At 31.3% G+C, this 25,294-nt stretch overlaps 1 protein-coding gene across 3 annotated transcripts in view; it reads right to left on the bottom strand.

Moving 5' to 3' along the window:
• Men-b (NADP-dependent malic enzyme b, mitochondrial) overlaps window positions 1-25,294 on the bottom strand; it is a 41,535-nt gene that overhangs the window by 562 nt on the left and 15,679 nt on the right. For 2 of the 3 annotated variants that reach the window (XM_075292872.1, XM_075292873.1), the window contains 7 exons: window positions 10,788-10,977; window positions 10,204-10,544; window positions 6,296-6,851; window positions 6,063-6,215; window positions 5,838-5,990; window positions 4,441-4,735; window positions 4,203-4,367 (listed from right to left, as the gene is read on the bottom strand). In XM_075292872.1, the coding sequence (XP_075148987.1) occupies window positions 4,203-4,367; window positions 4,441-4,735; window positions 5,838-5,990; window positions 6,063-6,215; window positions 6,296-6,851; window positions 10,204-10,544; window positions 10,788-10,977 (1,853 nt within the window). Of the gene's footprint in view, window positions 1-4,073; window positions 4,153-4,202; window positions 4,368-4,440; window positions 4,736-5,837; window positions 5,991-6,062; window positions 6,216-6,295; window positions 6,852-10,203; window positions 10,545-10,787; window positions 10,978-25,294 lie in introns of those variants that run through there. The other variant, XM_075292874.1, reaches the window with a different exon arrangement.

The raw sequence follows: 25,294 nt of genomic DNA, 5'->3' as shown, positions 1-25,294 counted from the left end.
AACAAATTTAGTAAGCCAATATCGAGAAACATAAATTAATTTTGAAATCCTATAAATTTGACTACTTCCAGGAGAAAGTCCCGGTAAGAAAGAAAGGCAAGAAAATTAAGCCATGCTGGATATATAAGCCAAGAGAAGTAGTAAGCAAAGAAAAATGGGAGAAAGGGAGGATATATGCACTATAAGACTAGAATTGAAAATATTTTCTCTATAATGATAATAGTAAAGGAGTTAATATTGCCCTTACGTGGAGATGGATATTAGTCTCAATATCGTAATTCCATTCCATTACTAGTATCAAATATAAGCAAATTTTCTAATCTAGTTAATATGGGTTATAAATGATAGTAAGAGTGGATAAGCGAAAATTGTTATTTGGGATAAGGAAATATATGTAGGGAGTCTACACACAATTATTCTATTAATTATTATATAATCGACTAGACTGTAACACTTTCAATCTAAAGCGACTCTTCGAAACAAAATGCTATAAATTAAAAATCTAGTAATCATAATAACAGTATAAGCATGCCTCTTAATATTTTGTTCTTTTTTTTTTACATATAAATATTGTTCGAAATCCGTCTGATATAATCACATACAACATAATTGTATAATAGTTTAAACAAAAATTTCTGTAAATAGGTGGCATTCATTAATCAGTTTTGTTGCAATGCTTGCTTTTCTTTTTTTTTTGTATAAATATAGTTTTTTAGTTGCTATTTGATTTATTTAGAATGATTCCATAAAAATTGACATATAATTGAATTCTATATAAAAAATAGATTGGTATAGTTCGCATTTTATCCAATGAAGAAAATGAGGTCCCATCGCTTATACTAAAGATTTCTCATTTACACTAAGCGCTGTGGAGTCGAATCAATTTTGCTCAACTCCACATCTTTTCATCAGCCTCAACTCTGACTCCACTTTCGAAGTCGTCTCCGGGTAATGTAACTAAATCCCATTTGAATGATAGTCCATTTGTAATTCTATGGAGGGACCAAAAATGAACCGAAATAAATTAATTATTTATGTGTGCAAAATATCACTAAATTGCACACTGTCAGTTATGACATTAGTCCATACAGACCCCTATATAGTTACAAATTGGATAGATACCAAAAAACCTTCAGCATAAGAATTTATAAAAAATTAACAAATAATTCGGCTTCTAGAAGAACAATCCTGGTATTGGTCTATATGGGTCTATATAAAAAAATTGGGCGATATCAACAAAAATCGTATTGGGCCCCAAAATAAATCTACGATCTAGCTGTTAATCAAATGAGAGCTGCAATTACGATTGCCGCTCGAGCCAAAAGTAATTTACCAAATTTTGGAGAACGTTTTACAAAAAAAAAAAAAAAAAAAAAAAAACACAAAAAAATCTTATTTTGTCAAAATTTAATTTCTATCGAAGATTTTGTCAAAATTTTATTCCTATTGAAAATTTTGTCAAAATTTTATTTCTATAGAAAATTTTGTCAAAATTTTATTTCTATAGAAAAATTTGTCAAAATTTTATTTCTATAGAAAATTTTGTCAAAATTTTATTTCTATACAAATTTTTTTCAAAATTTTATTTCTATAGAACATTTTTTTCAAATTTTATTTCTATAGAAAATTTTGTCAAAATTTTATTTCTATACAAAATTTTTTCAAAATTTTATTTCTATAGAACATTTTTCCAAATTTTATTTCTATAGAAAATTTTGTCAAAATTTTATTTCTATAGAAAATTTTGTTAAAATTTTATTTTTATAGAAAATTTTGTCAAAATATTATTTCTAAACAAAATTTTTTCAAAACTTTATTTCTATAGAAATTTTTTTCCAAATTTTAATTCTATAGAAAAATTTGTCCAAATTTTATTTCTATAGAAAATTTTTTCCAAATTTTATTTCTATAGAATATTTATTTCTATAGAAAATTTTGGTAATATTTTATTTCTATAGAAAAGTTTGTCAACATTTTATTTCTATAGAAAATTTTGTTAAAATTTGATTTCTATAGAAAATTTTGTCAAAAATTTGTTTCTATAGAATGTGAATTCAAATCGATGATTTGACAGTGGCATAGGAAAAGAGATATGTTTGTTTCGAATTTATTTCGGCATAAGCCGGCTATCAATGTAAAACCTTTTTTCGGAGGGTTCAAGTGTGGTTTTTGTTGGGTTTAATAAACTGCCTGAATTTATTCTGATAATTGGTTGATAGTTTTGCTGCAAGTAGAGGATGCTGATGAGGAATGTGGTAATTCCGAAACGTGCGTCCATCCAACCATCTTGCAGTATATAGGGCTTTGCCCAAATAAATTTGACAAACATTCTTTTCCTCTGTTGGTTAAGCTACTCTTGTAGTTTAGTCAATGTATGGTTTTAAGCTGAAATAAAAATCAACAACAATGCTTAAAGAACAAAACCAACAATAACAAAACAAAACAAATTAAAATTTTATTTCTATAGAAAATTTTGTCAAAATTTTATTTCTATAGAAAATTTTGTCAAAATTTTATTTCTATAGAAAATTTTGTCAAAATTTTATTTCTATAGAAAATTTTGTCAAAATTTTATTTCTATAAAAAATTTTGTCAAATTTTATTTCTAAAGAAAATTTTGTCGAAAATTTCTTTCTATAAAAAATTTTGTCAAAAATTTGTTTCTATAGAAAATTTTTGTCAAAATTTTATATCTAAAGAAAATTTTGTCAAAACTTTATTTCTATAGAAAATTTTGTCAAAACTTTATATCTATAGAAAATTTTGTCAAAACTTTATTTCTATAGAAAATTTTGTCAAATTTTTTTTTTCTATAGAAAATATGGTAAAAATTTTATTTCTATAGAAAATTTTGTCAAAAATTAGTTTCTATAGAAAATTTTTGTCAAAATTTTATTTATATAAAAAATTTTGTTAAAATTTTATTTCTATAGAATATTTTGTTAAAATTTTATTTCTATAGAAAATTTTGTCAAAATTTTATTTCTATAGACAATTTTGTCAAAATTTTATTTCTATAGAATATTTTGTTAAAATTGTATTTATATAGAATATTTTGTTAAAATTGTATTTATATGGTTTATTTCACAAATAATATTTTGTTTTAATGCCATTATTGACAGTGTTTATTTACAAATTTCTTTGTTTTTAAATAAAAATTGAAAAATTCAAAATACTGTCTTGCAATCATCAAATGAAAAAAATGTACTAAGCTGTTTCGATGGGAGTACCTGAAAGAAATATACCTTGAAATCCCAATATTGATTTTAACAATGAAGTTTATAAAGTCATTAATACATTTCACTTTTCCTTTAGTTGGAAAAGTTTTGAATTTGTCAACAATATAAACAAAAAATTATTTTAATTCTATAAAATGTGAAATTTAAAAGCTAATTTAGGGACATTTTTGAAATATGTATGTGCTGTTTGACAAATAGATGGACTTTTTCATTTATTGATTCTAATGATTTTAGTTATATACTTTTTTTTATTAATTTAGAACTTTTGTTTTGCAATTTCATAAAATTTAATTCATAACCTAAACTATTCTCCAATGGCCATTTGACTAGAGAGTAATGGGGTTATTGTAATACTGAAAATACATTTTGACTACAAAATGAAGAATTATCACCATAGTCCTGCTTCACATTCAAATTTCAAATTGAAATTAATGCTGATGCTATATCAATTACCTCCTATAAGGATTTCACACTCAATTTTCTTTCTTTTTAACGATAAATACGAAATAATTGTTATACCAAAATCACATTGTCACATTTTCATGAAATTATCCCTTGAACTATTTAAAACTACAAAGAAACAATAAAACAACTCATTCGAGATTAACGCAATAACGAGAATTACACTTTAAAAACCACATCCAATATTATGATGAAGAAGAAGAAGGATACACAAAAATGTTATTCTGATGGATTGGTTGGTTTTGTTGTGGTGTGGCGATGCTAGTGCTGGCAAGTAGAAGAGTCGATGGTGTAAAACAACAAACAAACGCGTGTAGTGGTGATATGATGAGAACTAGTTTGTTTCTTATCGGATTTCGAAAACATTGGGGATTAGTTTCAACTATAGTATGCATGTTGTAGTGTTAGCCAAACATTTATTTAATGGCAGCTAAGAGAGGACTTTCAGAGCCTGGAATGTACATAAAGAGAGAAAAAGAAAGTAAAGAAAAAGTTAATCACTTGTGTCTCCAAACAATTTAGAGGGGTTTAAGTCACGGGTTTTAACGTAGGGCATCCTAGGCCAAGCCCAAGTCACTGGTAATGAGCATTCATAGTTAAAGTTGTACAATTGCTCTTCCAACCATTTACGTTTGTCCTGAGGTTCGGGATAAGTTGAAGCCAGACCTATTCAATCAGGAAATTATAAAATACATAAATTTGTTTAAGTTTAAAAGTGGAATTGAAAAATGGATAATACCTTTGTCATAAGCACACTTGGTAACGCCAATAGCAATACGCATAGAGATTTCTCTAATCGATGATAGGGGTGGATATAACGAGCCACGTTCCAAATCAGCATCTTCAACATAATTGGCAAGTTCTTGGGAGGCAATGAGGAACATATCATCGGGTATGTGATGTGTACCGGTGGCAATTACACCTAAAGCTACACCAGGGAAGATGTAGGCATTGTTACCTTGACCGGGATAGAAGGTTTTGTTGTTAATTGTTACGGGTGGGAAAGGTGAGCCTGATGAGAAGATCACACGACCCTGTAATGAAAATAAGGCATACATTTATATACTAATTATTATTATTTATATACTATTATTTATTATTAACCCAAATTTTCATACTATGGACATATATGTCCTTGCCTATATATTCCATATGTCAGAAACTTAAATGCAGAAAATTTTTCAATTAAAATTAACCGAAGAGAAGATATTTGCAATTAGCTTTCTGTTAACGAAAGTGGCTGTTGATCGAATATTATTATGTAGATGTTCTCATTTAGACTATTAAGCCTATTATGAAACCACAAATATTCTTTCTTATTTCTTATCAAAGAGTGCTGTCCGACTCTATATTTTGATCAATGACAAGGGACCTCAATTTTATACGGAAGTCCGAAGGGCGAATTAAGATAAACCGCTTAGAAAAGCTCTAAAAAACAAAATGCTTAAAACGGAAATGTCACCAACATGCTGACAAAGAAAACTTTTTAATGTTCGGTCGAAATGGGGATTTAATCACGAAATTAATTGATCCAATTAATGTTTTAATTGAAATGTCTTCAACCACAGAGATGATACTATCAATTAAAAATTAATTGAAGGTCAATTAAAAAATTAATTGATCCAATTAAAAAATTATTTTATACTATTTTTGTTTCAATTAGAAAATATGTGGAATCAATTAAACTTTCAATTGAATATATTTTAAAACTCAATTAAAAATTTAATTGGAAAAATTTTCGTGAAATTTTTTTCTGTGTATGTTGTTCTTCTAGAGCACATATAGGTTAGGTTTGATATAGGACAGCCCTTCATTTTAGGCTCGCTTAGACTATGCAGTCCATTGTGATATCACAAGTGGTGAACTTCTCTCAATCAATGAGTGCTGCTCGATTATATTTTTAGCTCAATGATAGCCGAGTCCGAACGGCGTTTCACAATGCAGTGAAACCACTTAGAGAAGCTTTGAAACGCATAGAAATATCCACAGCATTATTGAGAGGGGATAATCCACCGCTGAAAACTTTTTGGTATTCGGTCGAAACTGAGATTGAGTACACATTTCAGTCGGGCATGCTAATCATTGCACCACCGTTGCTCGCAGTTTGCTAATTATTTTTTAGGAATAAACACATACCTCTGTATTTTGATACGCTTGTTCGGCAGTACATTCAGCTTTACTCGTGGGATTTGACAAAGCGAATACAACGGGACGTTCGTTGTTAGCGGCCATAGTTTGCAGGATTTTGGGTGTGAAGATACCAGCGGCGGCAGAAGCACCAATCAATACCTTAAAAGAAAATGGGAATAAATTTATAAAAAAAAAAAACTCTTTATAACCGTGTTTTTTTTTATTTCTTACATTTGGTTTAACTTTTGTAACAATTTCTTCTAAATTCTTCATGGGTTCAACTTCTTTAGCATAGTTCTTTTTGTGGCCTTCAAGGTTGCCTTCTTTACGAGTGGTGGTCAAAAGACCATCAATATCAACCATCCAGATTTTACTGCGAGCTTCCTAAATTATATTAAATTAAAACACACACAAGTTATTATGGACTCCTATATTATTATTACAAACAAATCATCACTCCTCACCTCAATTGGTACACCTTCAGCAACCATAGCTTTCACTACCAAATCAGCAATACCAATAGCAGCTTCACCAGCACCGGCAAACAAGAATGTATAATCAGTAAAGGACTTTCCAGTGATGCGTTTACTAGCATATAAACCAGCTACTGCTACAGAGGCAGTACCCTGAATATCGTCATTAAAGGTACAATAAGTATTACGATATTTATCGAGGAACCTAAAGGCATTGTGATTGCCAAAATCTTCAAATTGAATTAAAACGTTTTGACCATAACGTTTAACGGCAGCTTGCATGAATTCATCAATGAAATCATCATATTCTCTACCAACAACACGTTTTTGACGAAGACCCACATAGAGGGGATCCTCAAGGAGATCGATGTTATTTGTACCGACATCAACAAGAATGGGCAAACATTGATGGGGTTTAATACTAGCGAGGGCAGTGTATAAAGCCAATTTACCGACAGGAATACCCATACCGCATGCACCTAAATCACCCAAACCGAGAATACGTTCACCATCGGTAACTACAATAGCACGGACATCGGGCTCGGGCCTGAAAGAAAAATTAACAAAATGAAAATATTCTTAATGCTATAGACTAAAAATATGATTATGTATTTAAACAGGGGCAATTGTGGCTTTGTCCTGAAGATGTAAAAGTTAATAATTGTTTTTTTAGACTTTTTGTTAAAATTATTTAGACTTTCTAAGTTGACTTTTGTTATCTTTAAATTCAGTTAATCGATTTTTGTTTTCTTAATAGAGTTTTTGATGACGACCAAAAACTTTTAACAAGAAACGAAAGTCGACTTTAAATTAAAAGGGACATGTGATGTAGATCTTTTGATGCTGAGAAAAGGCCGAAAGTTGAAAGAAAGTCGACATTAATTTTTTTTTAATTCGTTTTGTTTGTTATTGTTGGTTTATTCTTCAATCATTATTGTTGTTTTTGATCTCAGCTTAAAGCCATGCATTGACTAAACTACAAGTGTAGCTTAACCAACAGAGGAAAAGTATGCTTGTCAAATTTATTTGGGCAAAGCCCTATAGAGTGCAAGATGGTTGGATGTACAGCTGTTTCGGAATTACCACACTCATAGAAAAAAGTCTGCTAAAAACAGCAGTCGATGTCTGCTGTTATATTTTTGTACTTCAGGGCCTAATGAACAACAATTTATAAAATTTTTAGGTTATAAATTTTTCCCAAAAGCATATTTAAGAACCAAAAGTAATTTTTGGTGTATTTTTGCACTGTAATATACTTACAAGTTCCTAAATACGATCAGCAAACATTTTGTTTGCTGTTATGCCTCAATTTTATAAATATTCAGATTTTTGGTCAAATACTATAGATATTCATAAAATATTGTTTTAATTATGTTAGGATAGCTCCTAAGTTGACATTTTTATTTGTTTTAGCCAAAATAAAACATGTTTAGTATAATCTAGCTTCAAAAATAGCAGGAAATGTTTGCTATTTCAGCAAACAGTGACTGCTGTCCCTTTTTCAGCAGACTTTCTGCTGTTTTAGCAGACTTTTCTGCTGTCCCTATTAACAAATTTGTTTGGGTGCAGATTCCTCATCAGCATCCTCTACTTGTAGCAATTATCAGAATAAATTCGGGTAATTCACTCAACCCAAAGTGAACTGCACTTGAACCTTTCAAAAAGAGATTTGATAGTCGGCTACTGCCTAAACAAATTTGCAAGCATATCTCTTTTCCTTTGCCAAACCCAAATCATCGATTTGAATGTATTTGGCTTGGTTTGTTTTTGAGCGTGTTTTCTCTATCTTCATTCGTTTTCTTTGTTATTGTTGGTTTATTCTTCAATCATTATTGTTGTTTTTGATTTCAGCGAAACAGTTGTACATCCAACCATTTTGCAGTCTATAGGTATTTGCCCAAATAAATTTGACAAGCATACTTTTCCTCTGGTGGTTAAGCTACACTTGTAGTTTAGTCAATGCATGGTTTTAAGCTGAAATCAAAAACAACAATAACGATTGAAGAATAAACCAACAATAACAAACAAAACGAATGAAGATAGGGGAAGCACGCTCAAAAACAAACCCAGCCAAATACATTCAAATCGATGATTTGAGTTTGGCAAAGGAAAAGAGATATGCTTGCAAATTTGTTTAGGCAGTAGCCGGCCGAAAGGTTTGATACCTTTTTTTCGGAAGGTTCAAGTGTAGTTCACTTTGGGTTGAATAAATTACCCGAATTTATTCTGATAATTGGATCATAGTTTTGCTGCAAGTAGAGGATGCTGATGAGGAATGTGGTAATTCCGAAACAGCTGTACATCCAACCATCTTGCAGTCAATAGGGCTTTGCCCAAATAAATTTGACAAGCATACTTTTCCTCTGTTGTTTAAGCTACACTTGTAGTTATTTTTTTTAATTTTGAAAAAAAAAATGAAAAATTTTAAAATTTCGAAAAGCAAATTTTTGATTCTCGTTTATACTACGTTAACTTAATTTTCGGTTTAAGTAACAATAATTGATATTTGAAATCCTAATCATCTTTGTAGCTCACTGGCTTTGCTTTCGTTAGCATTTTGAAGGGTAATTTTTAATCAGACCCTATGGAAATTAGGTATGACCATATCCATTCACATTGGTCCATATCAATCCGGCTATAGCGGCACTAAGTACATGGCTCAGCGAACGAAAGTTATAGGTGGTTACTACACTCCTTTTGTAGACATTGTGTTCTGCCATAGTTAGCTCGTCTTCCTCTTGTTACGGCTTGAGTTATCATGAAGGAGAGCGTCTTGGACATTAGTATCTGTGTCAACATACCACGACCGAAACAACAACCTCCAGTCGGTATATATTGACTTAGATATCCAGAAAGGGCTTTACTCATTGGTATGTATTTGGGGGTCTATTCGATCAAATCGCCAATCCAATACTTTTGAGAGATTTTTGCGAAATTCCTACTTTTAACATTGGAGCTACACCCGTTGGTTTCCCAAAAAAGAGCGAATATCCTACAAAATAGGATACTGGCATTATCCACTGATGTGATGATAACTTCTTTTGAGTTCGCATCTTGATGGATAAGGATATTGGAATAAGGGACCTAAATTTCGTCGGTAGATGTCCTGGCAGAAACCATACAAGGAGGACGAGCTTGATATTCATGTAAAAAAGACATGTTCCTCCTTGTTTGGCCAGTAAGCTCTCTAAGAAGTCTATGGCTTTACCACAAGTCATATGGCAAGGTAGAATTAAAAAGCTTCGTGACAGATAGTCCCAGAGAATACGATCATTGATAAGATGAAATTATCATAAAACCTGTCAATGACACTAGGACCTAAATTTCGTCGGTAGATGTCCTGGCAGAAACCATACAAGGAGGACGAGCTTGATATTCATGTAAAAAGACATGTTCCTCCTTGTTTGGCCAGTCAGCTCTCTAAGAAGTCTATGGCTTTACCACAAGTCATATGGCAAGGTAGAATTAAAAAGCTTCGTGACAGATAGTCCCAGAGAATACGATCATTGATAAGATGAAATTATCATAGAACCTGTCAATGACACTAGTTCCCTTTGAGAAGATAGTCAATTGGCCGCTTTACCCTGTACAGGTCTCTCTTCCACTGATGGAATAGAGACCCTGAAAGGAGTTGGAAAGGAGACAGAAGTTAGTCGAAAAACAGAACGACCAACTAACACTCAATTCCAAACCTTAGAATGTTGGTCACAGAGGAAGACCACCGAATTTAAGAATCTAGGCTGACTTTTGGTATTCTTTCCAGCATAATTTTCTTTAAAAACTCTTTGTGTGTAAAGCTATACAGTAATTGTCGTTGAGTCATTGATATCCATCATATCTCAAATATTCTTTCACAGTTTCGATGATTACGCTTTAAAACATTCTCATATTCTACTTACCAATTCTTAATAACATCAAAAACATGACCACGATCATTAATGGTGATGAACAAACCACGAGGTCTACGGTAAATCAAACCAAACCTTTGACATGCAAGACCCACAGTTGGTGTATAGATGATGGGCATCATTTCCTCAATGTTTTCGGAGAGGAAACGGAAAAATAAGCGTTCATTACGATCTTGCAAGTCACTCAGGTACAAATACTTATTTAAAGCTTCACTATAACGATCAACTGCAATTTTGCACAATTCCAATTGTTCTTCTTGAGTTTTGAAACGAGCAGGTTGCAAACCATGGATACCCAAGACTTGACGCTCTTCGAGGGTGAAAGCCAAACCCTACATGAAATTGAATAAACACAAAAAGAGATTATTTAAAATTTCAAATATGTTCTCGATGCTGCTGCTGCTGCGGTGTTTATTGCAATCCATGGAAAATGCTCAAATAACACAGTCGGCGGTAAATGGCAAAGTGGCAAATTAAATGCTGCCGTTTCGAATGGCATCAAGATCAAGTACTGGTAAATATGATACATTTGTCATGGATGCATTGCCCAGTAGTTATTTGTTGATTGTACTCACTTTATTTAGACGGGGATCTCTGATGTGATCAATACCCATGACTTGTGAGGGACACAAAATATCACCGACCACTTCATGGTATTCACGTACTTGTGTGTTATTAGCTACAGCAGCTGATGATGTTGTAGGATTTGTGACAGGTTGGCGTGCTGCAGCGGAGGCACATATTTTGGTGAGGTTACCATACAGCCTGTAATAGAAAATATTGGAAAAAAACAAACGAACTGTTAATTTAAATTGTGGGTAAATTGTAAACACATATCAATAATAAGATGTTACTATATTTACCCCCATTTTCATAAAGCTCCATTAGTGTTCCGTTAACTAACCAACTTTTAAACCGTATTATGGACGAAGCTGTCATCTTGCATATATATTCTATATGCCAGTTAGGAACTTAACTGACGAAAATTTTCCAGTTAAATTTAACTAGAGAGAAGATATTTGCAATTTATTTTCTGTTAACTGGCAGTTAAAGCCTAACGGAGCTACATGAAAATGGCCGTTAATGATATATAATTTTGACTCATAGTATCTAGGTAAATCTGCTTAGATCTAAAGTGGCCAATATTGAGATCTAATCATATCTAATTATATCCCCCAATTTGTACACGGGTATTTACTTGTCAATATTTTTTGAATTTTACGGCACTTCTTAGAACCCCCACCATGTCGAAAACAGACGCATACGATACCCAACTCACATTGGAAAAGCGTCGTTTAATTAAGGGGTTCCCGTGTATAAAATTGGTTCATCTAATATGATCAGATTTGGACCTTTGGATCTAACCAGATATGATGAGATATAATTAGATGTAGCTAGATATAATCCCATATATGACAAGATCTAACTTCAGATCTATCTACATATAGTTCTACGAGGGCGGTTCGGAAACTTCTTAGCCTATCAATGAAAGAGAATAGTTAGTTTTTCAAAAATATTTTTATTTTTCAATATAATCTCCTGAAACTTCAATACACTTAGTCCAACGCTTTTCTAGCAATTCTATCCCTAAAATAGTTTTCCTCAAGGTCATCAAAATAGTGATTTACAACTGTAATTGCATCTTCATTTGAGGTGAAACGCTTGCCAGCAAGGAATTTTTTTAGATTTGGAAACAAGTAAAAGTCACTGGGAGCTAAATCAGGAGAATAAGGTGAGTGGTCAAGCAACTCGTATTTTAATTCGCACAAGAGTGCGCAGGTGCGTTGTCTTGATGAAAAATTATTTTTTTGTGTTGTAAGTCAGGACGTTTTTCTCGAATTTGTACATTTAATTGATCCAAAAGGTTGCAATAGTACTCTGAATTTATTGTTTTACTCTTTTGCAGATAGTCAATCAATAAAATACCTTTGAAGTCCCAAAAACCGTTGCCATAACCTTACCAGCCAATTGAATTGTTTTTGCCTTCTTTGGGGCACTTCCTCCAGCTTCAGTCCATTGTTTGGATTGTTCTTTTGTCTCTGGAGTATAGTGGTGGATCCATGTCTCATCAACAGTTATGAAACGACGCATAAAATCCATTTTATTTCGCTTAAAACGATCCAAACAAGCTTGAGAAATCTTCATTCTAATGCGTTTTTGATCAACTGTTAACAAATGCGGCACCCATCTTGCAGAAAGCTTTTTCATCTGTAGTTCTTCATGCAAAATTAAATGGATTCGATCATTTGAGATGCCCATGATATTAGCAATTTCACGCACTTTTATTCATCGATCATTTAAAACCATATCATGCACTTTGGCTACAATTTCTGTTGTTGTTGCTGTTTTTGGACGTCCACTACGTGGTTCATCTTCAATGCTTGTACGACCACGTTTAAAATCAGCAAGCCAATTTTTTACTGTTGCATATGAAGGAGCACTTTCACCTAACACATTCACCATATCATTATGAATTTCTTGTTCCGATAAACCTTTTTTTATGTAAATATTTAATGACAGCACGCATTTCTAATTTTTCCATTGTAAAAACAATTGATAAGCGTCTTTTTTGAACACCTGTTTCTACATGAAGGAGTCGCCAGATCGAAACAAAATTTAACATGTGTTCATAACAGAGATGGAAGTTTGCAAAACACTTAAATTTTTTCTGTTTATACCTCGCTTTTTGTGCTAGGCTAAGAAGTTTCCGAACTGCCCTCGTATATATAATTATATCTAAGGCTTTACATCGAAACCAATTACTGAGATCTGATTAGATCTAATTATATAGCAAAATCATATCAGGTATTTTCCTACTCTTTGTAAATTTGATGGGGTCTTAGACCAATATTTCGATGAATTACAAACGGAATGACAAAGATAATATTGCCCCCATAAATATCCACACTTCGGTGGAGCTCTACAAACTAGACCTGTTTCCCTCTTTCAGCTAAACGAAACTGTCGACTCAACTAATAAAATATATGGGTTGTGTGACGTATATTTTGAAATATCTTCGTGGTTTTACCGCAATAATTAAAATGGAAACGATAAAAAAAAAACTTTTTTCAAAAATACTACAGCTTTGTTGTATTATCTTTATTTTGCTTAGTCAATTAAAAGTTTACAGTTCTCTTGTTGGGAACTCAGCATTCGAAGTAATAAATGGCTTAAATTTTTTTTCCAAAACACTAGTATAAGACGTGCGAAATATGTTTGTCATAATTCTTGATATGACGTAATAAAAGATATTAACCCCCCATAACAGTTCTTATCTCTATTGGTAGTAATGTAGATAAAAAAGGTTTGCTAAAATTAGTGATAATTTTGAAAACTTCAATAACAAAAAAAAATGTGTGGAAGAAAACGGTAGTAGTTTGTTTTCCTCTCATAGTTAGTCAGCTGACCACCACATTGTTGAAAGTTAATTTTATTACCATTCACAATGTTGTTTTTGTTTTTTCACACTTTATATTGTAGACATATCTTTAAAATATTTCCTTCCACATTGTCGATAACATATCTAAAAATGTCAGTTGTGGAGAGGTTGAAGAAGTATGCATATTGATTGATGGCCAATATTTAATCAGTTGAATTTTTGTAGCATATTGTAACGCTGCAACTGAATTGAATAGGGTTCCCCTAATCACTTCTTAGCAATTAGAGTCATTTGTTAGTTTTTATATCTAAGCTTACATTCTATTCAATGCGAATCATTATGAAATAATTGTCTGCTCCATTTGCTCTGTTCGTTCACCTACTGTCGGTTCTGATGCAATTTCAAAGTGATTATCAAATACATGCAGAAAGCTTAGTTGTCGGCACTTGACATGATATCATAGTCGCGAAACACTCATCAGCCATAAAGACAGTAATAACTGCAAGCATACATTCATCGGAAAATTAGCTAGAACTTGTGAAGATATGAGATAGAGATAATAACAAATAATAGTGTCTTTGGAATATTGAATAATTATTGATAAATATTTTGGAAATCGAGCAAAGTATATTGAGAAAGGTACTCTCAATTTTCCAAAAATAACACTGTCAGCTACCCCATTGCCATTTTGATTGTTTAAGATGTAAATGTAAATTAGAGCAAGAAAGTAATCTATCGATATACTTTAGTGATGCTTCCTAGCGAGAGGGGAGAAGATTGTATCGATAAGAAAAACATTGATAGATATAAGAAAATATTGGCGGAAGTATATTTAGATGTAAATTAATTTGAATAAAAAACGGGCGTATATTTTTTCCTTTTTTCTCATTATATATTTTATTTGTTAAACCAAATTTAAAATAAATATACATTTCTATATATAACGTATACTAATGCTTTTTACAACCATTTTCATGTAGCTCTGTTAGACTTTAACTGTTAGTTAACAGAAATTGCAGATAGTATCTTCTCTCCGGGTTAAATTTTAACTGAAAAACTTTTCGGCACTTAAATCGCTGACAGGCATTTGAGTGTATTTGTAGGATGGCAGATATATCCCTGGAACGATTTAACAACTGATTAGCTAATCTTGCAATTACGGAGCTTCATGAAAATCGGGGTTAATTGATGTAGATCCCCGTCGAACACTAACGATGCTAGTTGAAATATTGGATAATAAATTTAATAAATAATCAAAAATTTTAAAAACAATTTTTTTTTTTTTATTGAAAAGAACCTCAAGCCGGAATAAGAAGAAAATAAATAAAAAGAACAGGTGAGCAAAGCTAAGGGCATTAATAAAGAAATTTTAATTAAGAGAAAGTGCATAATCAGTTCTATTTTTGCAACACTCAGAAGGAAACGAGAAAGACACATGGTGTCTTTGGCAATAAAGCTCAGGGCCTGTCCTGTGTCGATCTAGCCATGTCCGTCTGTCTGCACTGAAAAAAGGCATGCACGGTCTTTTTACTAATGATGTGTTTACACCATAAGCGTCATAGGACGGATGCCCACCATTTCAACAGCCGTTGCACTGAATTTTCATCACTTTTAAAGTGTGATCCGAATTCAGTGTCAATTAAAAAATTTTGTGATATTTTCCCAAATAAATAATGGGAAATGGGAACGTATGACCTAAAATTTTATTTATTTATTGTTTATTTTAATCATACAGTAAATGTATGATAAAAAAGAAAAGGGAAAAGTAGCATTGGCTGCTAAGGCCATCAGCTATGACCTAAAATATTTTCAAAAACTCGCAATATTTCTAGAATGGAATTTGCATTTTGTCGACATAATTTAAATAATTTGTATCATTTTATTAATTCTTACTTTTTTATCCTATTTGAAACACAAAAAATACCAATTTAAAATATAAAAAAAAAACGAGCTATAAAAATTTAAATAAAACACTTCCTGTGTAGTTACAATAATTAACTTTTATTTGAGAACATTTTTGGAAGTGCTTTCAAAGTTGTGCCTTTATAACAACTCCCAATTTTTTTGTTGGAAAAAGTGTGGAACTACTTTTAGTTGCTTTATTATAAATGAATTGTCTAGTTAAGCTGAAGTCTGATTTTTTATTTATTTTTATAAAATAAAACATTAATTGAACTTATAACGCCCCCCTAGGAAAATGGTCTAACTACACTAATGGTTTACACCAATGATTTTGTTCTTGATTCCGAGCCAAAGAAGCGGAGAATTAAAGTATTTCATAATGTTCAGTAAAAAGCTACTACTATACTACTATTTTTAACGCTTTTTTGCTTTATAGTGAAGTTACAGAAAGTGACCAAATTTAAAGATGATTTCAATGCCTTTAAAGATTTTTTCACAATTATTAAAGCCAAGTTGACCTTAGTTAAATGGAATTTTCTTTTATATTAAGATACCCATTTTCAAGTCGAATCACTTAACTATAAGGACAAAACGACTTCAATGAAAAGTATATCGACTTTTTGAGAAGGAAACAAACTTTATATCAGATAAATGCGTCCTCTATACTAAGCAAAATTCGCATTCGTATTTTAAGGACATGAAATCTTTGGACTCACCACAATATTTTTTTTTAGTGTGTGAACAAATTTTTGTGATCCAAGTCGAAGTCGCATTTTTAATCCAATCGACTTCAAATTTGCACTAATTATGTTTTTGGCGTAGGTTTAGATACAGTTCCCATATATACCTTTCGCCCGATATGTTAAAATAGACTTTAATGCTATATAAATGTTCCTTAATGTAAAGAAAATTATTTTTAATAAAGAAAATTATTTTTAATTTTTTGTTGTTGTATTTGATTTCAGCATTGACTAAACTACAAGTGTAGCTTAACCAACAGAGGAAAATAATGTTTGTCAAATTTATTTGGGCAAAGCCCTATAGACTGCAAGATGGTTGGATGGACGCACGATTCGGAATTACCACATTCCTCATCAGCATCCTCTACTTGCAGCAAAACTATCAACCAATTATCAGAATAAATTCAGGCAGTTCACTAAACCCAAAAGTAGCCACACTTGAACCTTCCGAAAAAAGGTTTAAACGATAGCCGGTTTATGCCGAAATAAATTCGTACAAACATATCTCTTTTTCCTTTGCCACCGTCAAATCATCGATTTGAGTGCAGTTGGCTGGGTTTATTTTGAGCGTGCTTCCTCTTCTTTTCATTCGTTTTGTTTTGTTATTGTTTGTTGGATTTTTAATTTTTTTTTAAATATTGAACACAATTTATACTTTAAAGAAAATACTCCTCTTGGATGCGAAAAATATTAGGTTTTGTTTTTGCTAAAACAACAAGCTATCTGTTATTTTAGAACAGCAGATATTCCTGGGAAAAGTAAGTAGTTTCCTTAAAATTTCCGCAGTTCCGAATAAAATTATAAATTCATTCTGGTCTATTTGATAAGAGAATTCAAAACATTTGCATAGAAAATACATCGGACCTCTAGAAAACTTCAAATATTACAAAAAAGATACAATTTGTAGTTTTGATTTTGCCAATAACATTTTTAAACAAGTCACTTTTTTTTGATATATGACACCACACGTAGGTCACAATTTACATTTTATTTAAAATAGTTTTTTAATTAATTTACTCTATATCGATAAAAACAGATAAAGTTTTTTGCTACACGGACGAAAAATACTGTTTTTCATATGTTTGAGTGTAAAAATTGTACGTTTGGATCTAAAATTTTTAGCACATTATCTTTATAATTTTGGGACATAACTTTTTTTTAATATAAGATGTGTGGAGGCAAACATATATTAATTTAGAAATTGCCTATAAACATATATGTGTTTAGATAGAGGGGTCGAGATAGTATGATGAAAATTAAAAATAGAAGAAAATTGCATTAAAAGTTTTTTTTTACCAGTGTATGTCTAAGGTGAAGTTTGAACAATACAAACATTATTTTTTTCGGACCAATCCTGAAAATATATGTGCTTGAAGCATAATTTGTTTGGGAGTATATTTTACAAAAGCAATTTTTTCTAGGGTATAGGTCAACAAAAATATCCGCTACTTTAACTAATGCACTTTACTATTTCAACACCTATATTTGTGAAAAATGTTTGGCAAACTATGTCAGCAGAGAACAATATTGATTGATTTATTTCTTTAAGTAGAAAAAGAAACTGTTGTTTTAGCAAACATTTTAGCTGTTATGAGTAACAAAATATTTTGTGTATTGCATTATGATTCTTTAGCTGAAAAAAAATTTAATCTACATCTTTATCAATCAGCTAATCCAATTTCAATCAAAAATACTGTTTAATTTTGTCAAGTATCACATAAAATGTTTTTCAATCTGAAATTATTTGATTTTAAATTTATTGTCGAAAATATTTGCAGAAAAATAAATAAAAATCAAACTTTTTTTTTATTTGTCCTATATTTAATAATAACATTAGTTATTTCCGATTAACTAAAGTAGAATGAAAATGATAAAATGGGATCGAATTTGGGCTCAAATATAGGAAGCAGCAAGCACGTAAAATAATTGTGCTGTCAGCTGAATGAAAATGAAATGACAATTGACATAAATCTGTATCTCTGTATCTGTATTTAACATATATATTTTTTATATGGATGTACTACCCATAATAATTAATATAACATACATACATATATACAATTAGTTTTATCAGCTAATTACTGTTAATAGTAGTACAAACTAGGATAGTGTGTACACAAAAAAAAAAAAAATAATGATCGAATAACAAAGATTATTCAACCTTGAATTTTGGGATAGAAAATTTATAGAGTATTTGAAAAAAATTCTTAAAAATTATTGGGATTTTTCGTTTAAGGTGAGTATTAAGTTTGAGTTTAGCCGCTAAAATCGCTAAAGTGAAAACTAAATCAGTAAGAAAAATGCATGAAATTATACATATTTGTTGCAAATTTTATTATAACTTGATGGGGAAAAGCCCAAAGCAAATTTTCACAAAGTTTGTATTCCTTAAAATGGATTATTAAAGAAAAGTAATCGTAAAAAAATGACGTTTTTAGCGGCTAAACTCGAACTTAATACCCACCTTTAGCTTGAGGTCATGATAAATGAAAAATGCTGTTGTAATTGTTTTTCATTGTTTTATTATTGAAATATTGCTATTTCGGATATTTCGATACACCTTCGGTGATCATCTTCAGCGAGTTATTATATTTTACAAAGTAATAGACTTTCTCCTTGCAAAGCTCATATCTAACTTAAAAATTAAAAACAAAAAAAAAAACATAATAAATACATACGAGGGTAGTTCGGAAACTTCTTAGTCTATCACAAAAAGCGCGGTATAAACAGAAAAAAGTGTACACAAAAAAATATTGATCAAATAACAAAGATTATTCAACCTTGAATTTTGGGATAAAAAATTTACAGAGTATTTGAAAATAATTCTTTAAAATTAAAAAAAAGCATAATAAATACATACACACAAAAAAAAAATATTTTCAGATTCAACCACAAAATTAATTCATCCAATTAATTTTTTTAATTAAAATGTCTTCAATCACGAAAATGATAGTATCAATCACAGTTTAAATTAAGCATAAAAAATACTTGATTAAAAAATTAATTGATTTCATTGGCAAATTTCAATTAATTTTTTAATTGATTCAATTAAATTTTTGATGTTGATTGTAAAATTCAATAAAGTTTTTAATTAAAAACGAAACTATTTTTAATCGCTATACTATATTTCAATTGTTTTCTATAACTATTTTTAATCCTTTTTAGTTTGATACAAAAATTCATAGTTTCAAAAAAAAAATATTTTTAAGATTAAAAAAAAATATCCTTAATTTTTAAATGTCCTATCCTTCCTAGTTTGATTAAATAGTTGATTGTATCAATTAATTTTTTTAATTGAAAATTTAAAAATTTTCAATCATTGACTTAATCGACTTAATGTTTCTATACCCTCCATCATAGGATGGGGTTATGTTAACTTTGTCATTCCGTTTGTAACACATCGAAATATTGCTCTAAGACCCCATAAAGTAGATATATTCTGGGTCGTGGTGAAATTCTGAGTCGATCTGAGCATGTCCGTCCGTCCGTCCGTCCGTCCGTCCGTCTGTTGAAATCACGCTAACTTCCGAACGAAACAAGCTATCGACTTGAAACTTGGCACAATTGATGTAGGTCGGATGGTATTGCAAATGGGCCATATCGGTCCACTTTTACGTATAGCCCCCATATAAACGGACCCCCAAATTTGGCTTGCAGGCCAAAATGGGCTTGCAGGCAAAAATTGATCCACATCGGTCCATAATTATATATAGCCCCCATATAAACCGATCCCCCGATTTGGCTTTCGGAGCATCTAAGAGAAGCAAATTTCATCCGATCAGGCTGAAATTTGGTACATGGTGTTAGTCTTTAAAAAATTGATCCACATCGGTTCATAATTATATATATCCCCCATATAAACGTTCCGCAGATTTGGCTTGCGGAGCCTCTAAGAGAAGAAAAATTCATCCGATCCGGCTGAAATTTGGTACATGGTGGTAGTATATGGTCTCTAACAACTATGCAAAAATTGGTCCACATCGGTCAATAATTATATGTAGCCCCCTTATAAACCGATCCCCCGATTTGGCTTGTGGAGCCTCTAAGAGAAGCAAATTTCATCCGATGCGGCTGAAATTTGGTACATGGTGTTAGTATATGATCTCTAATGACTATTCAAAAATTGTTCTACATCGGTGCATAATTATATATAGCCCCCATTAGGTTTGTGATTCCACAGTGGTGAACTTCTCTCATATCACTGAGTGCTGCCCAATTCCATGTTAACCCTCTAATGCCCCAATTTTTTGCCAGCTGATTAAATTTTCAATGTTAACGACACAAAACCAAGAGAACTAAGCAAGAACAATTTGTACGCATATGCTGCAAAGCCTATTCAATAGTTTCAAATAAGTTTTCTTTTTATTTTGCCCATTTTTGTTGTCTTAATGTGTGTTTTACTAAAAGCTTCCTTATTAAATGAAGCACGCCTAAAGGCGGGCTTGTGCATTAGAGGGTTAAGCCCAATGACAAGGGACCTCCTTTTTATAGCCGAGTCCGAACGGCGTTCCACATTGCAGTGAAACCACTTATAGAAGCTTTGAAACCCTCAGAAATGTCACCAGCATTACTGAGGTGGGATAATCCACCGCTGAAAAACTTTTTGGTGTTCGGTCGAAGCAGGAATAGAACCCACGACCTAGTGTATGCAAGGCGGGCATTCTAACCATTGCACCCATATAAACCGATCACCAGATTTGACCTTGGAAGACAAAAATTCCTCTGATTCAGTTGATATTTGGTACGTGGTGTTAATATATGGCCTCAAACACCCATGCAAAAATTGGTCGAAATAGGTCCATAATTATATATAGCCCCCATACAAACCGATCACCAGATTTGACCTCCGGAGCACATTGGAAGAGCAAAATTCGTCCGATTCGGTTGCAATTTGGTACGTGATGTAAGTATATGGTATACAACAACCATGCAGGAATTGGTTCATATTAGTCCATAATTATATATAACCCCCATATAAACCGATCCCCAGATTTGACCTCCGGTGCCTTTTGGAGAAGCAAAATTCATCCGATCTGGTTTAAATTTGGTACGTGGTGGTAGTATATGATATTTAACAACTATGTCAAAAGTGGTCCATATCAGTCCCGATCCCGAGATTTGGTTTTGGAGCCGCTTGGAGGAGCAAATTTCATCCGAGTCAGTTGAAATTTGGTACATTGTGCTAGTATATGGCCGTTAACAACCCCGCCTAACTAGGTCCATATCGGTCTATAGTTATATATAGCCCTCAGATAAATCGATCCCCAATCAAACAAAAATTGGTCCATATCAAGTTCATAATTGTATATAGCCCCCATATAAGCGACCCCCATATTTCAATTCTGGCTCCCTACGTACCGTGCAAAAGTCCATATCGATTCGTAAATATTTGTAGACTTACCTACACATACCTTTTTTGTCTAATATATACCACGTACACTGAAAAAAATATTGTCGTGAGGTCAAAGATTTCATGTCTTTAAAATACGAATGCAAATTTTTCTTAGCATAGAAGACGCATTTCTCTAGTATAAAGTTTTTTTCCTTGACCAAAGGTCGATAAACTTTTCAATGAAGTCGTATTGTCCTTATAATTGATTTGATTTAAAAATGGGTATCATAACATGAAAGAAAAAATGTTTGGGCTAAGGTCAACTTGACTTTAATAATTTAGAAAAAATCTTTAAATTTAATGAAATTGACTTTAAATTTGTTGTCTTTTTGCATCTTGACTACAAAGCAAAAAATCGTTCAAATATAGGACATGTTTTTCAACACATGTCCTATATTCTACTAGAAGTCGAGTCTTAATTTGGAAAATAAAGTCGTCGTTAACTCGTTTTTAAAGGACTTTGATAGAATATGAAGAAAAAAAAGCTGGGAAAGCGAAAAATTAAAATTTTCTTCCAAGAAGCAAGTACACATAACCTAAATTTAAAAGAGAATTGTGTCTTAAAAGTATCCTTACTTGTATTCTCCGCTTCTTTGGCTCGGAATCAATACCAAATTTTTTAAAGTAAAGACAAAATCTTTGGGTATGCTTTTTTTTCAGTGTATGGACTAACTCACAATTTAGAAAACAATTTAAGATACCACAACCCAAGTAATTCGATTGTGGATGACAGTCTTTCGTAGAAGTTTCTACGCTATCCATGGTGGAGGGTACACAAGATTTAGCCTGGCCTGGTTGTTGAAAAGGTTTTCAACTTCAATCAACTTTTTAATTGGGAATATTTTGGTGATATTTTTTTTTGTGTAGCTTATAATCTCATTAATTGTAAATTAAATAGAGACTTCTAAGGGTACGGTTACACAAGGCAAATATTTGCCCAGGTGCACTTTCGAAATAAATGTACTGAAAAACGCATGTCCGATTACAAAGATTTTGTCTTTACACAAATGATTTTGGTATTGATTCAGCCCCAAAGTGGCCGAGAATTGATGTAAGGATACCACTAAGACACAATTCTCTTTTAAATTTGAGTTTTGCGTACTTGATTCTAGGAAACAATTTTCAATTTATTCCTTTTTTAGCTGTTTTCTTCACGTGCTATCAAATTCCTTAAAAAAACGTATTAACAAGAAATTCAGACTGGACTTCAAGTAAAAATTATATGTTTCAAGTAAAGCTTTTTTGCTTTGTACACTGAAAAAAATATTGTCGTGAGGCCAAAGATTACATGTCTTTCAAATACGAATACAAATTTTGCTCTCTAATATAAAGTTTATTTCCTTGTCCAAAAGTCGATAAACTTTTCAATGAAGTCGTATTGTCCTTTTAATTAAGTGATTTGCCTTAAAAATGGGTATCATAACATGAAAGAACATTTTTTGGGGTAAGGTCAACTTGACTTTAATAATTCAGAAAAATTCTCTAAAAGCAATGAAATTGTCCTTAAATTTGTTGTCTTTTTGCATCTTGACTACAAAGCAAAAAATCGTTAAAAAATAGGACATGTTTAACATTTTTTAACACTTTATTTTAAAGGCGTTTTTTACTTGAAACATAGCAAAAATTCTACTGGAAGTCGAGTCTAAATTTGGAAAATAAAGTTGTCGTGAACTCGTTTTTAATGGACTTTGATGGCTTATGAAGAAAAAAAAAGTCAAGATACAAAAAGTCAACAAATTTAAAGACTATTTTATTCATATTGAATAATTTTTCAGAATTATTAAAGCCATGTTGATCTTAGTCAAACAACATGTTCTTTCATTTTAAGATACCCAGTTTTAAGTCGGATCACTTAACTATAAGAACAAGGTGATTTCATTGAACAAATTATATGCTCAGCAAAATTCCCATTCGTATTTTAAGGAAATGAAATCTTTAGCCTCGGGGGAAAATTTTGTTCAGTGTACTTGGCTACTGTTCGATATTCTGAGAAAACTTACAGGAGAACCATATTATTATTATCAATATACTCATATTTTGAAAACTAATATAAACAAACGTTTTTAAAGTTTATCAATACTAAGTACAAATGTAAATAAAAATTACAAAGTAATGTCCTCAAATAATTGAAAAAATAAACATGGACAGATGTTTTATAGAAATAAAACCTTAGAATTTCAAAGTGTAAATTAATCTGTTATAATCTCAAATATGTTAGTTACAATACTAATTAGAACCAAATTAGATATTTGCAGTGGCATTCACAGACATTAAAATCAAAGTAGCGAAAAAAAACATCATTAAGAAAAAATGTGTATATTTTTACACAAATTAGATAAGAGCTTTTTTTGCAGTTTGTAGTATATTTCTGACTGTGTCACAATGAGGGAATTGCAGCTTTTAATGTCATCTATATTATTTTAACGGATAGATATTATGAAACCATGGCGAAAATGTATAGCAAAAAAAAAAAAATGGAGAGGATTGTGATAAAAAGTGAAAATAAGCAAATAAACAAAATAGAGCAATATGAAGAATTAAAGAAACATCCGATTAGTTTTATTATTTGTTAAATACTTCTTTAAGAATTTTTTATTAGGGTATTGGACTATTTGAGATCTCACGCTATAGTAATCGTATTTCCTATGAAAATCTCTGGGACTTTTGGGGATATCTCATTATTTCATCTCAATATACAGCATAGTATATTTTTATCATAAGGTTTTAGTGAATATCGATGTTTGGTACTAAACATCTATTCAAAATGCACGTAAACTATTTCGCAACGGTCGTTTGCTCGTTAGATGTTGTTATGGTAATTCCGTCGGTGTTGCAATGTGCTAAACGAAATTTTAAGCGTGTGGAACAGATAACCCAGGTTCAATTCACGGAAAAAATATATAAAATTATAAGTACACTCAAAAAAAAGTTTACTTGGATCTAAAAATTTTGACGTTCCTTTAAGGATGTCAAAGATGCGGCTTCTTTAAAATAAAGATATATTTTAGCGACCCCTCTTGCTATAAATCTAGGATTAATAAAATCAAAATAAGGATACAGATCTCATTTATCGAGTTTTCATTTTCTTTTCGCGGTATATTAATAAAGCTATTCATCTACAAACAAATGTAAGTTTAAAATGCATGCAAATTATAATGGATACTTCAAAGCAATTTTTTTTTATTAATTCAAAATAAAAAAAAAAACTTTAACCAAAGATGCAAAATCCTCGATATAAATCTTAGCCTACACTCAAAAAAAAGTTTACTTGGATCCAAAGATTTTGACCTTCCCTTAAGGAATTTGGTATCGATTCCGTGCCAAAGATGCGGCTTCTTTAAAATAAAAACATTTTTTACGGACCTGCCTGGCTTTAAATCTAGGATCAAATAAATTAAAATTGGACACAGATCTCATTCATCGAGTTTTTATTTTCTTTTTGCGATATATTAATAAAGGTATTTATGTACAAACAAATTCCAATTTCAAACTCGAAATTATGCCAGGTACTTCAATGCTAAAAAAAAACTTTTATCCAAAGATGCAAATCCTTAAAATAAGTCTTATCCTATATTTGAAGCCTTTTTATCTTGAATTTAAAAATTCAATATGTCAGTTGAGTTAAAGACGATTTCTTCAAATTAAAAATGTTTTTTTTATTCTAAGCAA

The sequence above is a fragment of the Haematobia irritans genome, chromosome 1, assembly GCF_050003625.1.
Source record: "Haematobia irritans isolate KBUSLIRL chromosome 1, ASM5000362v1, whole genome shotgun sequence".
NCBI lineage: Eukaryota > Metazoa > Arthropoda > Insecta > Diptera > Muscidae > Haematobia > Haematobia irritans.
This window is presented reverse-complemented; position numbering and strand designations above follow the sequence as displayed.